Source organism: Acipenser ruthenus, chromosome 18 (genome assembly GCF_902713425.1).
Source record: "Acipenser ruthenus chromosome 18, fAciRut3.2 maternal haplotype, whole genome shotgun sequence".
In the NCBI taxonomy this organism is placed as follows: Eukaryota; Metazoa; Chordata; class Actinopteri; order Acipenseriformes; family Acipenseridae; genus Acipenser; species Acipenser ruthenus.
The window spans coordinates 28552032-28569733 of NC_081206.1; the positions used below are offsets into that span (position 1 = coordinate 28552032).

At 37.9% G+C, this 17702-nt stretch overlaps 1 protein-coding gene across 3 annotated transcripts in view; it reads left to right on the forward strand.

Annotated features, from left to right (window-relative positions):
• LOC117416686 (steroid hormone receptor ERR2) overlaps positions 1-17702 on the forward strand; it is a 76822-nt gene that overhangs the window by 39208 nt on the left and 19912 nt on the right. For all 3 annotated transcript variants that reach the window (XM_058991838.1, XM_058991839.1, XM_058991837.1), the window contains exons 2-3: positions 469-878; positions 8549-8665. In XM_058991838.1, the coding sequence (XP_058847821.1) occupies positions 469-878; positions 8549-8665 (527 nt within the window). The remainder of the gene's footprint in view (positions 1-468; positions 879-8548; positions 8666-17702) is intronic.

Below are 17702 nucleotides of genomic sequence, written 5' to 3' on the forward strand. Positions count from 1 at the left end.
AAGAATGAAGTTGCAGATCACAAGCTGTGGCAATCAGAAGTTGTATTTCTCAGGCATTATTAGGGCTGTACTTGACATTTGCCATGGTGTGTGTCCACTGAGTGGACACTAATGAAAGACTGCCATGTTACACTACAGAAAGGTTAACCACAGTCTACTGCAATTGAAACACTTCCCCGCTGTTTCCTCAGTGTGAAGTGGCACTCTGTACACCACTGACAAAGGCAGGAGGAAAACAGTGTCGATTTCGAAAACCGACAGCAGGTGGATAGTCGTGTTAGTTTTAACAATCATAAAATATTACAATAAAGAACACCAAGAGCTCAGTGTAACCTTTTTGTGAGGGGTCCTTTAAATGGTTTATAAGTTGTATCTGGCAAGGCTGCAGGGCTTATGTTTTCATAGAGTGCATGTTTCTCCACAGTAATTTTTTTTTTTGTATTTTTTTTTTTGTAATCAAATTTGCAGGCTGCTTAACAGAATGGCCGCTGATGACCGACACTTGACCTCAAGCTGCGGGTCGTACATCAAGACAGAACCGTCCAGTCCTTCATCCGTTATCGACACGGTCAGCCACCACAGTCCCAGCGGCTCTTCTGATGCCAGCGGTGGATATGGCATCATCATGAACGGTCACTCCAACGGCCTTGACTCACCACCCATGTTCACGGCCGCGGGTCTAGGGGGCGGGGCCTGCCGCAAGCGCTATGACGACTGCTCCAGCACCATCATGGAGGACTCTCCCACTAAGTGCGAGTACATGTTGAACTCCATTCCCAAGAGACTCTGCCTCGTCTGTGGAGATATTGCATCCGGGTATCACTATGGCGTGGCCTCTTGTGAGGCCTGCAAAGCCTTTTTTAAAAGGACAATACAAGGTATTTCTATTTTGTCTTTCAGAAAAACACACAGGCCACAACTTTTACACCTTTTTTTAATGTAATTATTTATCGTTAAGTTTTTAAAGTGATTTTAAGTTTAATAAGCTGAGCTAGTTGAGCTGCTGCTTTAGCTCTGTGGCATATCTTTTTGGTATATAAGCTTTGTACATACTGTACATTTAAATGATTTCTGTGAACCACCCCATCGACGAATGGATAATGTATTATGTATGGAGGTAAGTCTGACTTGCATGAGGTGTACCTGCTTATAGATACTGTACAAAGTGGAAGTGTTAAATTATCTTGAAACAGTATGGTATTTACAGTACCAGTATCTTGATTTGTTATGTAATAATGTGTGCAAGTTAAGTAACTGAAGGTTATTGTCTTTAACCCTGAACATTTAACTCTTTTTTTTTGTTTAAGCGTTAATTCAAGAGAACATATTCATTCACGTATAACATTTTACATTTGATAACAAAGTGTTCTTCTGTAGGTCTGCTTCCACACACTAATGTACATCTATATTTATTAGGTTTTAAACCCACAACCATTTACTTTGGATTACTCATAGCTAACGCTTGTCCTATGTATGTAGACAAACAAAACCTATTTATACTACCTCTGCTGCTTGCTGACAAATCAGGTATTGACAAAAAACACTTTCACTTGAATAATACATTTAAAACCGAGATGTATTCCTTTTCTGAAAACATATAATGTAAACCCTGCATAAAAAAACAGATATTTACAACTAAAGTCAGCTTCACACCAAACTACAGCACAGCGAGCTCCTGCGCAATTAAGCGCAGAACCATGAAAGGAAAATTGAGAAAATACTTTTTTCCTCACTTTACATTGTCGATTCGAAATCCCTGTTTTATTTTCTCTCTCGTTGTGCTGCCTGTAAGTGTAATGGGACTAATCTGCTGTCGTTTGTCCGAGCCACAGGAGTTTTGTCAATAACAATCAGCGTTTGCAAAGTGTAATTAAGGACGAGGCTTTTCATTAGAAATAAAGGGAGGGGGCTGTCTCGAGGGAGAAGGCTGCCAATTAGAAACTCAGGCACGCGTCTTGCTATAATTTCAGGAGAAAAAGAAGACTTCTTTAGATTGGAGAGGGACCGGGCTGAGTCTTTCCGAGGATAAGTCTTAATGGAATATTAATCAGAACTGGGCAGGAGCCCGGAAGAAGGCAAGGGATAATTTGGGGGAAGAAAGTCAAAATAAAATAAAAAAAAATGTTATACCAAAATTAAATAATGGAGTAAAGAGTCTTACAATTTACATCTAACTGGAAACTTAATACTGAATGCGCTCTGACTAATAAAATAATAATTAGGCTAATGGGATCTCTGAATGCCAGACGACTTTCTTAATGAGAACAAAATAAAAAGGTTAGTTTTAATTTGTGACTTAATTTTAATCAATTAGCCTTGCACAGAACCTTAGTAAAATGTGCCATTCACTGCTTGTTCTGTTCTGCAAAGCCAGCCACATTACAATCTGCTTAATGTAAATGAGGAGAAGAGGAGGGTCAATCCTGTCTTTTATTAAGAAAGAAGTACCATTTTTGCAACTAAGATATTTCAGGTTATTATAATGAGTTAAAATGCTTGCAGTACAAGACAGGTAGTGTGAGAGAATATTTCTTGTTGTTCAAATCAAATATAAGTTGGACGGATGACACACGGATGGAACTTTAATAGGATGCATCAGCTAATCGTATTTTGCAAAACACACACACACACACACACACACACACACACACACACACACACACACAAAGTACTGTCCAGGTGTAGGCACAGTATGGTGGTAGTATGTGTTTTGTAGTTGACAAATTTTATGACTGGGATATAATTACAACAAAAAAATTAAAACCAGTCACTAGGACACCAGTATTTCAGTACTTAACTATCTACATTGGTTTAAACAGTATTATTCATTTGATTTTACAGATATGTAAAATATATAATTATACATATATTTAGAAATGCACTAAAAAGGCTTCAGCTATCTGCTGTAGCCATCATCTAGTAATGTGCTTTTACCCCACCATGCCCTCCAGTGTTTCATAGATAGAAGTTACTGTATCTCTGAATGTGGGGTTAGGTTGGCATTGGAAAGCCATGGCAGGCACCTATGCAAATCCAACACCCAAATAAAAACATTCCATAAAAGAAAGGTCAAGCTTGATCTGACCTGTACTCACCACCGCTAAACAGGTAGGTGCAGCTTTACTTGAGGTGTATTTTCCAAAGCCATAAGTGTACTGCAGGTATACGATCAGACCAACGTAATTGTTCTGAATGGGGATAGAAAATCCTAATTAGTAAAGTCAGTTCCAAAAATGATTTCCTCTGTGCATTTTGTCCAGGACGTGACCCATTGAATGTTTCTCCTTTAACTGTGGCAAGCAGTAAATCCTTATACAGAATATCACCTATCTGTCTGCCAAAACCCATAGTCCCTGGCGTACACCCTAGATAGTTCCACTCATCAAGGCAAGTTACAAATTAACGTCCTGCTTTATCATCATCCATCCTCAAACCAAGTCAATTTAATTTACCTAAAATTACACCTTCATTCTTCACCTCTTGTGCTCTACCAATCATCTGTTATTGAGCAGTATTTTTTTTTCTTCAACTGCAGTCCATTTTTGTCCTGATTTTTAAACACAGGTGTAAAATTGGTTTAAAAAAGTAAACCATGCACATATTTTTTGTCATTTGAAGTAATAGCCCTTGACAGTAAGCCTGTAAAAGTCTGTTTAAATTTTGATGAGAAATACCTGCCATTCTACTGTAATTTACTTACGAGGACCTACTCTCTACGACTCGAGACTTAGCTCCCTGGCACTGGTCCTGCAAACCCATAAAATAAATTGAGACACATACAAATCTTGTATTGGTTTAGTACGTAACCTTAGAAGTATAAACATAGTATTGTGTTTTCCAGCACCATTTATTCTTGAACGCCCCTATAGTTACTTGCTTTTGGTGCTACTTTTATTTTTAGGAGGAGGGGGATAGATAAAAAATAATAATTTAAATGGGGGTTGTTGTAACTTCTGGAGAGCCATTTCACCTGTAAAAAAAAAGGGGTGACATTAAAATGATTCTAGAAGTGCTCCTGCCTACACAGTAACTGGTGGAATCAGATCAGTTCTGGGCTGCTCCTTGGGAAATGCAAATAAGTATTGCTTCAGTATTTCTATTAAATGGCTAAAGCTATGGAAATGGCATTAGATAGAGAAGAACTCTATTGTCTAAGCCTTGCAGGATTTACAACCTGAGTCCAGATGATCCTTTATTAGCAGGTGATACAGACTCTCAGTGGATTGGTGGATCAGCAGTTCAGCCACTGCCTCTGCAGAAGGCCTTGGGTTTGAATCCCAGCTGAAATTGAATTCTGATCTATTGCAATTGAACAACAACAGCAGCAGCACTACATTTGTATAGCGCCAGGAAATTTACAGAAATCTATTTATCAGCTTCTGTAAATAAACATAATGTATTGAGCACATTGTGATGCGAAAACTCGTCATTCCCGGAGATAAGCAGGAAAACCAAGAGATCTTGGAAATACCTCCAATTATAATCTGTTAGAACAAAAATGAAATGAACAACGGTGCAAATTTTTTTATGTCTGAGCTATTAAATATAAACATATTAATTATATTATATATGTGTTACTATTTGTAACCAGGATATAGGGAGGCTTGGAAATTACAGACTTATTTTAAATTTTATTTTAACTGTTGTAAAATAGTTTAATACAAGATTCAATATAAAATATAAGCTGCTCCAACATACATTGAGCTGTGCGTTGATGTGCAGAATTGAACCATTCTAGGCTTCTGACTCACTATTATTTATTCCGTAATTACCAGGAAGACACATTTGCCAATTCTTGTTATTTAGCTCTGACTTAATGACCAAGATCAATGTCCCCAAATCTTACTTCTTTCCAAATGTTCTAATGTTTTTGTATCTATACAAGATCTAATGGCTTTATCAACATGTTTCCCATTAGGATCTTCAATGTGTAATCCATAATCAGTGAAGGAAACAACATGATTGATGTAAATGTAATGAGGAAGATTACACACGGTGGAGAGCACAAGTGTTACCCATTTTAATTCAATCCGAAGCTGCTCCTTTTCTGCTGCTAATGACAATACATTCACATTCATGTTTTTTTTTTTTATCACAGTGAGTATAATTTAGCTGGCATTCATACACTGTTAGTGAACTTTACCAGACGGTCCTGGGCCTGCTGTGTAAAGTTACTTTTCCATTAGCAGCCTCTTTTGGATTCCTGTTTGTTCAGACTTCAAGACATAAGAGGACACACCACTGCAGAAAAAAAAAACAATAGCTGTTTTCAAAGCTTTTGTCATTGGATTCTCTATTTTCTGCTCTTTTATTTATCTCCATGTTTCACATACAGTAATGTGCTTACAGTAATTGTCTCAGAGCATAACCGAGCCTGAGAATGATCAATTAATGCTAAGACCAGGAAATATAAATCAAAATGACTTGCACACCTGTGCCAAGGTGGTGAACACGATGCAGCATACACCACCATAGCCAAGATCAGCAATAGCATTTATTAACATATGGAGGGGGTGGAGAGGGGAATCATTTTGGCAGTACCATATATTATAGTATAATATAGAAGGTTTACATATGTGAAGAGCTTGAATACTTGTTTTCCAGGGCAGCTGACTCCTCGGGGGTTATTCTCTCCCACCACTTCCCAAACCGCCACCATGTGCCTGCTGTCTGCTTCCAGTTTCAACGGCAGATTGGCAGAGGCCCGCAGCCCATTTCTTGTGTATCTGACCTTCTCTTGTCTTGCCAGCTCTCCTGGCAATGAACCATGCCACACCACATGGCACTGACACCATCGACGTGGTCACAAGTGTACTGCCAGCTTCTTCTGTCCCCCTACAGCAAGCCCAGTGATGGCACAGCAGCGCATCCTATTGTCTACATTTCTGAAACAAAAGCACTGACATTTCTTTTGCCCGAATAAGTAATTAAGAAGCCCACATCTTCCACAAAAAAATGTATATTGGAAATTATTTTTTAAAAGTTAGTGTAGCGCATACACATTTTAAAATCATCTGGGTTTTTTGGGGTTTTTTTGTAAAATAACGTTTGAACTTGTATAAATGGGAGCTGACGATGGCTTTGTAATTCTAATTGTATTAAGCCTCAGTTTGAAAAGGGTTATTTTACAGCATGCACTCAAAATATAATTCAGTACACATATAGCCAGCTGGGGTTGAGCAACTGAAAAGAAAAAAATAAACAGTAATCCCTGCATTTATAACCACCTGATCAGTTTCTTACCAGATCATTATTATTTTCAATAATAACAAATGAAAGAGGCAACTTGAATTGCAGACACTTTTCCTAAAGGGAGTAATAACCTGTACTTTAAACACGTCCCTTATCATCTTTCTGTTGATCTTTTAGTTTTCCAGGATTTGTTTTCACTGGAAAGTCTGTTTATTCTGCTTCCATACTGCTACTAATATTAAGTGCCTTTATATTGCTGTTAGAATGCTGGTCGTATAGTTTTGACCTTAAAATAGCATGTATAGCATGTATTGTGGACTCATCTAATTTTCAATTTGGCCATGGCTTTAAAAGAAAAAAAAAAAGGAAAATGTGTTTCATAAATCCAATAAAACTACTAAAAATACTTTGGAACCCTTTCCTATTATCCCATTGAGATTTATCCCCAGAGCTGAGGGGAGAGTGGAGACATGCTCTGAATTAAGAAAATGACATTTGCATTGAGGTGTTTCGAGTGCCCCGCACTCTTCCAGGAGCGTGCCACAGGAGCTCACGATGTTCTGGCGAGTGTGACTCAACCAGATAACCCAAATTGCTTAAGAAATGGATACTGGACAGTATTACAGTCAGTGAAATGGGATTTACCAGTTTGGAATGCACTGGTTTTTTTTTTTATCTCTTACGCTGCCTCCTGAGCACCTCTCCAGAATTGAAACTTTGATTATGTGGAAAGGAGATCTGTCTAGCTTGTGTAGATGCTTCCTGTGTGTGACCAACGAGAATGTCAAGATTTCAAGCATTGTGAAGAAAACACAGCTGATGATGGGGCTACACATGGAAAGGTTACTGCATGGTATTGCAGGCAAAAGATACATTAATCTGTGTTTAGTTTTATTACCCTCCTTGTATTGACAATATGTATGTGATACAGAATACACTCTGCAACAGTGTATTTTGACATCAAGGTGTGGGCCCACAAATATGGACATTAAATGATTATTTAAATATTTAAATTACTCTTGTGTATAATGTTGAAAAGTACTTTAATATAATACGTCGTCCATAGTGCTTACTTCACTTTCCAGTATTTCAATTTTTTAATTTTATATATATATATATATATATATATATATATATATATATATATATATATATATATTTGCCTTTACTTCCAATTGGACTAATTAATAGCCCTCCTGATGGTCATTTCGTGGGTACTTTGAATGGTCAATGGATCACACGTTTCCAGTACTGAAACAGCATGCACTGACTGCCACTGTGCATCTGTCTCTCATTGCATTCCTTTCTTGCATAAGCATGAACTTCCTTCTACTTAGATTTTTTTTTTCCCCAGGAGATACATAGGCTCAGCTAGCCTTTCTTAGCTGGGTTAAGAATTCAGTCTACAAAATTGATAGCATTGCTGTATAAACAGGGGGGCTGTACACCTGTGCTGCTTTCAGCCCAAGCAGGTTTAAAATGTCCCTTGTTTTTAAAGGTTTGGTGATCACTCAGCTCAAGCTCAGATGTTTCTATAGAAGCTGGAACTGTTTAGTATCATTCCCTACTGTCCTGATCTAGTTTCCTATAAAAAAAAAACATGCATTAAATCAAACAACACAAAAATAATACCAGCACAACTAGAAATAGTGCAGTGGCATGCTAAATAAATTGCAAAACAGCAGGTGGCTAAATGTTGCAGGTGTAAACTGGAACTGAATCAGATGTCTATTTGTTTTTTGCACTGTGTGTACCAGACAATTGCATTGGTCATGGGTTTCCAAAAGATGTGCATCAAATCTAAAATTCTAAAAGGTTATATTCATGTCATTTTTCTACTTGCCATGAATGAATATGAATATGCTGGAAAAGCCATGTGTCTTCACAAGCATCACTGTACATTTTTATAAATTGCTTATTAATGCAGCTTGTTAAAGATTCATATCAATAAGCAAAAAAGACAGATGGGTTTTATGAGAGAAATTGTATGTTTGAATATGCCTATGAATATGTGTGTGAGTAAATACTTAATGAACTACAAAAATCTGAAAAGACTACAGTACAACACTTGATGCTGTATGTAAGGAAAACTGCTGGCTGTACATAAAGTATGGCTTCATGTTTTTTACAGGTAATTTAATACATTTGAAGAAAACATATTTTTTTTCTAAACTTGCAAATTCAGTACATTTCCCAATTGCCAATGTATTGTACTTTGCTTGAAATCTGTGAAATGGTGGGTTGTGTTATATTGACAACTCTATGAAATAGGTAGGAGATAATGGTGATGATGACGGGTGATTGTTTGCAATGTTGAAGCCTATCAAAGTAATAATTGGTTTGTTGTTTGTTGTAGGTAATATTGAATACAGCTGTCCAGCCACAAATGAGTGTGAGATCACAAAACGGAGACGCAAGTCATGCCAGGCCTGTCGCTTTATGAAGTGTCTCAAAGTCGGGATGCTGAAGGAAGGTAAGAGAGAAACAGCCAGCATGCTGTATTTGAATAAAAAAGCAGAGAGGCTTGGTGGTTAAAGAAAGGGGCTTGTTACCTGGAGGTTCCAGGTGCAATCCCAGCCACTGTGTGTGACCCTGAGCAAGTCACTTAACCTCCATGCGCTCTGTACTTAAAACTGAGGTCCTATTGTAACTGCAGCAGCAGTTGTGATGTATAGTTCACCGCCATGTCTCTGTAAGTCGCTTTGGATAATAATGTCTGCTAAATTATAATAATAATGAACAGGTTACATATCAACATAGTCTTGTAATGCTGTTCTAGAGTGTGCACAACTTTTATTTTAGCATTACATGCTTTTTCAAATGTTTTCCTATACACTTTATTTACATGGCACATAACCAAAAGATAAAGTTAAAAAATAACATTGTATAGACAATGTAAAATAACATTGTATAGACACATTGTATAGACAAAAATGTATAGACAAAATGCAGAGCGCACAATGTATTGTGCGCTCTGCATTTTACTAGCCCCACTGCACAACTGTAACAAATGTCAGATCTTATAAGCTGATATATAATTTAAATCAAAAGCAGATGAACCAGAAACGAACATTAATATATAGTATAAAGTAAATGTCAGCTTTAGTCTGAAGGGGTAGAATAACACATTCTAAGTTTTGGACCTTACAACGGAATTTACAGTACAGCCTTGTCTGCGTGAAAGGGTCTCAGAATAGCAATGGGAATGCATTTCATAACCTTTGCTTCTGTAACCAGAAAGATTCATCTCCAATCACAGGTTCTGTTTACATTGACATTATTGTGATGTCATTTAAAATGTGCAATCATGGCACATTCATGAGGCCTTGCCAAAGAGCGAGGAATGTTGGCCACAGTTTGGAAAAACACCACTGATTTTACGAGATAGCCATAAACAATGAGCAGTTGGTAGGGACAAAAAAAAAGCTGAATAGGTCGATCCTTACTTCTGACTAATAGAAGTGTAACTGTATTCCGACTGGAAAAAAAGAACAGAGTCCCTTAGTGTGCACTGGAGTGGGTCTCAGCTCTCTGCACATATTGATCCAGTAAATGTTTTCCGAACATCTCTGCTCTCTTCCTGCGGATGGTTTTTTAAAGGTGGGCCACTGGGAATTCAGTGACAATTAAACATGCTGCCAATGGATTTTTTCAGCTCAGTTTCTCCCATGTCTCTCTCTTGAGAGCACAGTGTTGCAGTAACTCAGGGAATTACTTTACCTGGGCCTGCACATTAATGGGATTTTTATTTAACTGTTTCTGACTTGCTGAGCTACATGATGAATAATGTGAAACTTGTGGCTTTCAGGAAACAAAACATGTTTTTTTAAAGACCTTAGAGGCTACCCCTCCTCCATACACACTTTCTGTACTTTATTGCTGTTATGAAACTGACTTCAAGACATACAACTGGTTAAATATTTTGGATTACCTTACAAGAACAGTGCTCATTAAAGTGAGGTGCTGTACCCTGTGGACAGGCATTAAGATAGCTTCATACCAGTACACATGAGTTCAGATTGAAGGCCCAGCAGACGGCTGAGTTCAGCTAAACTGTGCTGATCTACTGTTAGATTCACACACTAGAGAGGACAGCCTCGTGAGTTAAACTACTTCAGCAGCTTCACTGACATTGACACTTGTCTAACACTTTTGTTTGTACAGTACTTGATATTAGGTTTTAAGATGCAGGGGACCAGTTACTAAGCCACCAGCAAAAATATTCAAAGTTGTTCAGATCTATAGAAACCAAGCCACATGGTTTCCTAAATTGCACAGGTATCCATAAAGAATACCACGTGATAAAAGTCAGTAGTGGAATCAGTAAGTAATCACATTACTATATAATGAAATATTCATGCAAATATATTACCTGGAGGAATAAAAGGCCAGGGAATAAGACATAAATAACTCACGAGTGTCAGATCAAAATGGATGATATGATCATTCATGAGCCTCAGTATAAGCTCAGCTGTAATGTAAATGGTACAAAGCATGCAAAGGAACCAAATTCTAGTGCTCTGTGTAACTGTATAGAGATTTTTTATTTATAAATTATTTTTTTTTGTCGAAATAGTTTGAAAGATGCTTTGAGTTAGATTTCTTTTAAGCCAGGGTTGATGGTATTTCGTAATAATTGTTTAGTAATCAGTCTCCTTTAATTAGGGCTTTATTGGCTCTCTGTGTGACCTTCTGTAAAACACAATTATATATTATGTGACTTGGTGTATAATGAAATCATTTCATTGCATGTGCTCTTTTAAACTTGGATATGTTTTTTAACTCAAGCCATTTTCCTCTAATGCAAGTTCAGGTCCTATAAGTGCAAATCAAAACAAATCCAGGAGCCAATCAACACTACCAACCCCCCCACCCCCCCCACAAAAAACAAAAAAAAATCCCAGTGAGAACTTTCTGTTCTCTTTGCAAAACAAAAATGTACACCCATAGCGGGCAGAATGGACTTTCTGACAGCTCCCATGTTTTCTCACGGTTGTTAGAAATGGGACTCACTCTGTCAGTGTTTTGGAAACGGTACATTCTGTACTGTGACACTTTGCTCACTAGCAGCAGAAAGATCAATCAAGTTCATTGCAGAAGAAAGATCACCAACCATGTGTGGGATTAATGCCATATCATTCGAACTTGAATTATAATAATGCCATATCATTAGAACTTGAATTATGCTGCTCCAAATAGGCAGACTACTCAAAGCCGGTTCCGTGAAGCACCGAAACACTGTTTTTATTTGTTTTTTTTTTAATTTATACAAACCAGCGTTTATCAGTTTTCATGAAACATCTGACTGCTGGCCTCCGGGGAATGGCTTGTGTGTTTATTTGTTTTTAATTAGAAAGTGTTGTTCTGCACAAAGTGCTGTACAAACTACTTACAGTGAGTGCCAGTTCAAAGGAACACATTTTTCTATGTATTTACTTGCTGATGTTTCTCTCAGTCGAGGCAGATCATGCCAAAACAAACAGGTAGCTTGAGAATTACGTTAATAGGCTTGGCATGGCATTGCTGGGATTTGAAAAAAAAAAAAGAAAAAAAACATTTACAGTTTAACCCTTTTACAACTGAAAATTTAATTTGTTTCTTATATTTAAGCATACTGTATCAGAATTGGCCTGTTTCAATTTGATGCACTGGTCCCTTTAAAAGCACTGATGCCGTCATTAATCTGCACAAAACCTGATGTGTTTGATACAAGTAGCTTTGCAGATTGGGGAAATTGTATGTTTGTTGATCTGGACAGATAAAAGATAAATGTTAAAATGGCATACAATGTGCTATTGCTCAAATTGGATTAGGTATAAAATTACAGATGCAATAACGTAAAAAGGATACTTGGCAGTTTTATTGGTAAAATGTTGTATGCTTTTGTTTTGATTTATGTCACATTATAATATTTAAAGAGTTATTGTCATGAAACACCTTTACACAATACTGAATTATGTTGTTTACGGAGAGCCTTTCTGATGCCCTGTACAATCACAAAGACAAAATACTATGTCTGCCAAAGGAGGTGTCTTTTCATTGCAGTTGTAGTTTACTGAACGTCATAGTCTTTGTTTCTCTGGAATTGCATGGCTTCATGTCTGAAAGAAGATGGGTCCACAGACAGCAGCCAAAGCTACGGAGAGATCAACAGTATATTATATTTTAGAAGCACGTACCTTGTGAGCATCAAACACAGGGCCCTTTTTTTCGAGCCAGTACAAAAAGAGGAAGCAATCAATAAAAGAATCAGATGTCAGGGGTGGTGGGTTTACTTTCTGATCAATCATGTGAGATCAGAGCAGAGTCTTGGGAGTTTGGAAGCAGCTAGCTCTCGTGAGCTGACGTGAGCAGAACTAAACCGAGGCAGAGCCTTGTGTGCGAAAAATGGGAAACTCAGCCTGTTATTCTCAATTTCTTTTCATATCTGATGGCAAACATTGGGCATTGATCAGCATGCTTACCAACACTCGTTACAGGGGAAAGGGCAGGTACAGCACAGACATGAGTGTCTTACCAGGTGTTCTTCAATAGTTCTTGAAGGGATTCCCATGGTCCCAAAGGACCTAGCCTCTGCATGAGAGTATTTGACTTGTTCTGCTGAAAATGCAATTCATGGCTTTCCCAAAGGGTCCTGCAGCATGGGAGTTCATGCTGTTTTTTGTCAAACCAGGGCTAAGCTAGGATCACCAAGTTTCTTTTATCTGTGATAAATCCCAAACCACGCATCAAGGCTACCAATATTTTTTAAGAAACGCAGTGCCAGATTCAAGCATTGATTTGTAGCACAGGGAAAACAAGCTGGTAGTATTGAACAGAAAATGTGTGTATTGTATAATCACTCAGTATAGTGTATACTTATCTAAAAATCTGTAATATTAGCATTTTGGCAGAATTTGCACTGGAGTAAATGCTAAGTGAAAAGGTAAAAAAAAATAGAATATATATATATATATATATATATATATATATATATATATATATATATATATGTATACTGAGCTACAACCTTTAAGGTTTCAGTCAGACTGACAATTGTAAATCTCATTGGATTTTGTTTGTTAGCATATGTAACTTCATTATTGGTAACATATGCATCAGATATACAGTACATGGGTCAGATTCTAACAAGGAAATTAATGGCAAACTGCAATATGAACTATTTAATGTTAAAAACTAGAAACAAGCATTTTAGGAACACATTATCTTCCTATGAGCTCGTGGCTAGTTTGTAACATTAAGATTAACATCAGCAATAGCCTCCTTTGCACTTAGAGACCTTGAGATACTGTATGTAGCCCATAGTCTTTAGGAGACCCCCGAGCCCATACTCTTTCTTACCCACTAAGAAGCCTTTTACTTTTATTGTTACACACCCCTCCCCAGGCCCGCCATACTGAAGCCTGTGTCTGTTTTGTGGTCAGACAGGTGAGAGAATTGCAACAGGCGTGAACACGTGTTCTCATAAGAGGGGGATTAGTTGAGCTGCTGAATTACAGCCCCTCACTCTCACAATAAATCACTCCTAATGGGAGACACAGCACTCACAATTATAGTGACAGAGTTATGGGACTCTCTGGAAAATACTTTCAACACAGAAAGGAAATAATAACTATGTGCACTTGCATTAAAGTGTTTACAAGAGAAGAGTCACACAAAACAGAGACACAGTGAAGTCTATTGAACTCTGCATTCATTTGAATAAATCCAGTGCACATCTATTGGCTAGAAACTTGGACAGAACAACCCTTTGAATGAGACAATCCGCATGCTCTCAGATTTAAATAGAGCGATTTGGGTCATCTTCAAGAATCTCTTGCTTACCTTGCAATACCACGCATTTCACTATGGGAAAATGCTTTGATATAGATCAGTATATTTTGAATGGTTTGGTTTTTCTCTGAGCCTTCTGTGTCCCTTTGTGGAAACTTGTGGATGTTTGGTTCTCCATCACTTTTATCTCTGCACTGTAATCTGATTGAAGTGATGGGTTGGTGGGAGTGTGGAAGAACAGATCATCTAGGTTATGTTTTCCTTTTGTTTTAGCTATGTAAAACGTTTAACTGTAAAACAATGCTTACATGAATGAAAAGGGGTTGTGACTTGACAGGTCTGGCTTTCTGTAGTGCCCAATGGGCGCAGCAGGTGCAAAGTGGTCCTTTTTCTCACACCCTGCGATTAAACAAATGGTATCAATAAGCTTATGACCTACTCAGCCGGCAACAGGGGCCCTTTGAAATATTGCTGACAGGGTTTAGCAGCGGCAGCCTTGAAACGAGAGCGCGACCATGCCTCCTGGTAGAGCCTTCTGATTTTCCCAGCTAAAATAGGGTCCCGTTAAGCTCCCCATGGCACTGCCAACCATCCCAGTCATCCTGACACATTCCCTAGGAAGAGACACCCAGAACAGGTGAGGAGTCTAAAATTAACCCCCTGGCTGAGACACAAAGTGAGTGAAGACAGGCCCTTTTGTAGGAGTATGTTCCGGAGGGGATTATTATTGTTTTTGGAGAGAAAGCGGATCCCGGGTCAGCTGGCAGAACCCTCTGGACTGCGCTAATCCCGGCACAAACACTTCCCGTGTCTGCTGAAATCCTTCCTCAAACAGGGCTCCTTTGAAGGCCGATATTTGATAACATTGCTGTTGCTTTCTCCGCGGTGTCACAGTGTGGGGTTGTAAAAAGAAAAATGTTTGTTGATTAATCTGAGCTCACCCCTCAGCCCTCTGACTCCTCTGCACACTTGGAATAGCAGCAGTGTCCCCTTCCCAAAGCCTGCTGCAGCCCTCATAGGAAAATACACTCAGACGCATGCTTTCCGAGTCATATAATACAATCTATCTATCTACTGTATCTACAGCATATATCTATATGTGTTTTTGAACAGGTGGTCAATGCACACTAATCTTTATTGATATGGTAAACTTGTATGTAAAGAATCAACTAAAATCCAACACGTACATCTATACCTGCACTAAATTCTTTTCTCAGCACTGTGAGAAGTTTCCTGGTCAATTTCTTTCCCTAAGCCTGCTTCAGCTGACTTCCTGCTGTACTGTGCTATACAGTACATTATGCCAGCTTTGCCAGTTTACACTATGTGACTCATGGAAGTGGAGCAATAAGAAAAGTAGAAAAAGAGCAGATAGATAGATAGATAGATAGATAGATAGATAGATAGATAGATAGATAGATAGATAGATAGATAGATAGAAACGCCACTTTCCAATTCCAGCAAGCCATTGTTTTAAAATGAATAAAAGAAGGGGAATAATAGGGAATAACTGACATAAGAGATAAAATAATTAAAGGGCATTATTGATCCTTCCATAAAGAAACATCTATTTGCAATCCTTGCTTATATATTTTGTCTGTCTGAGTGATTATCAATAGAAAATGAAAAAAAGTTGTTTAAAGAAATGTGATTCCATTGTGACCTGACAGCCATGTAATGATCTCCCAGTGTTTGCTGGGAAGAATAAGCTCCCAGTGGGAACCATGGGTAATTAGGTTAGTGGGCTGCCAGTGTCAGGAAATTGAAAGACAGCCCTAATCAGATTCCTGTTCCGAGGGAATTAAAGAATGTATATATGCAGCAGAAATATCATGATTCCACTCATAGAAAGTAATACAGTTTATGTTACCTAGCCATGCGTACAGGTTGTAGCTTGAAAACCAATGTGGCCAAAGGCAAAAGCTAAAACAGATTTTCAAAACAGTGTTCTATGCAGTTTGTTAAAGATTGAAAGGCAGTTACCAGCCTTTGTATTGATAATTAAGTGCAGTCAACAGAAGGCTGATTTGGCAGGTGTACATTAAAAAAAAACACCTCCTTCAGTAATGGTTCTTCCCCAGTTAATTAACTGCAATTCCAAACACTGGTATTATTGAACCAGTTGCAGCTCTGAACTTTCAATGAATCCAGTTTAGCTGAAGTGTTTCAACAGTAACTGCTTTTATAGCACAAAATGATTGATTGCCATATATGCCAGTTCAGAGTGTCTATATCCATATAACGATGTTTGCTTTCTCTTGCAAAAACAATACAAGCAAACACAAATATGATCAAACAAACGGAATCTAAAGCTCAGCGATGAAAGGCTTCCCTATAGAAATCACATACAGTTATGCATGAATCATTTGTATCTAGCTTCACTTGGTCACTTATCTATATCATAAAGATTTTACTGCAGTATCTTAATTGTGTTTAACTTTATGCATCACAAGTAATAATGCTGAAATGTTGTTGTTTTTTTGCATAAGACTATTTCCAGTCCTACAGTAGGTGGTGATTTCCCCCTGCTCAATTGTATGCAGGATTCTCAGGCAAATAGAAAAATCCTACAAAGATTTCCTTTCAAGAGTGAATGGTGGTGCCTGGAGGCTGGTGGATTCATGAAGTCTTTGTTGTCTACAGACAGCTGTCTTTAACATAGAATAAAATCTATTCCTACACCAAACGACGGAGACACCGAGCACAGGCAGAAAAGCAGAATGAGTGAGCTGAGGTGTGTCAGCCGGCAACCCTTTGGATAGTGGCAGAGTATTCTGATTAGGATGAGATGTCAGTGTTTTGTGTTAATTGTTTGTAAGTTAATAAAATGTTAAAAAAAAGAAGAAGAAAGTGCGACTCACACCCTCAGGATCACAACAAAGCGTGTTTAAAGCGCCACTTGATCTATCACACAATAATAATAAAAAAAGAAATGTATTCTTATCTTGCATTAGATAATACATAACATCTGTTATGAACAGGGCTGACGTTTCCTTATTTTCCAGTGTTGTACAGGCTACCTCATTATAACACTGTCCCTGGGTGATAAGGACTCTGCATGTTATAATAGATTGTGTCAAAATGAAGACATTTCAATAGAACAGCTAGAATTGTTACATAGAGCTTTGCAGTAGGGATAGTGTCAATAGATATTATTCATGCAGCTCTGGAGGAAGCGGAATGCTAAAAAAAGCATTGTTCTACGGAGCAGCCGTCCTCTACTGTGATTTTACAAAACCGGGGCCCGTAGCATATTGTGTACCTGCCAGTTCATTAGTATTCTGTCTGTCTTTCCTAAAAAGAGAAATAATTAGTCCTGGTCTGTGAGATCGTTGACCCCACGTTAAATATTCATATGTTTAGAAATCTGCCAGCACTTGCCATGTCATAGACTAGCCAGGCATGTTACATGTATGGGCAGATTTTTACTGCGTTGACATTTTTTTTGGTTTTGTTTTTTTTGTTCACCGACCGTATGATTTCAGAAACCATCACGTATCGTGCCCTAAATGTGCTTTTATATAGATTCCTTCAGTCAGTGAACTTGTGACTTCTATGCTTCATCTTTTGCTGAAAATCGAGAGATATTAGAAAAAACTTCTCAAGCAGAAAATTCTTCTGTAGATTTTTTTTTTGTGTTTTAAGTACACGACAATAAGGTAAACATCAAAATATATTTATCTGATAAACATGCAGGTTTGTTTACTGGAAATAGGTACATTACAGTAAGTCAAATT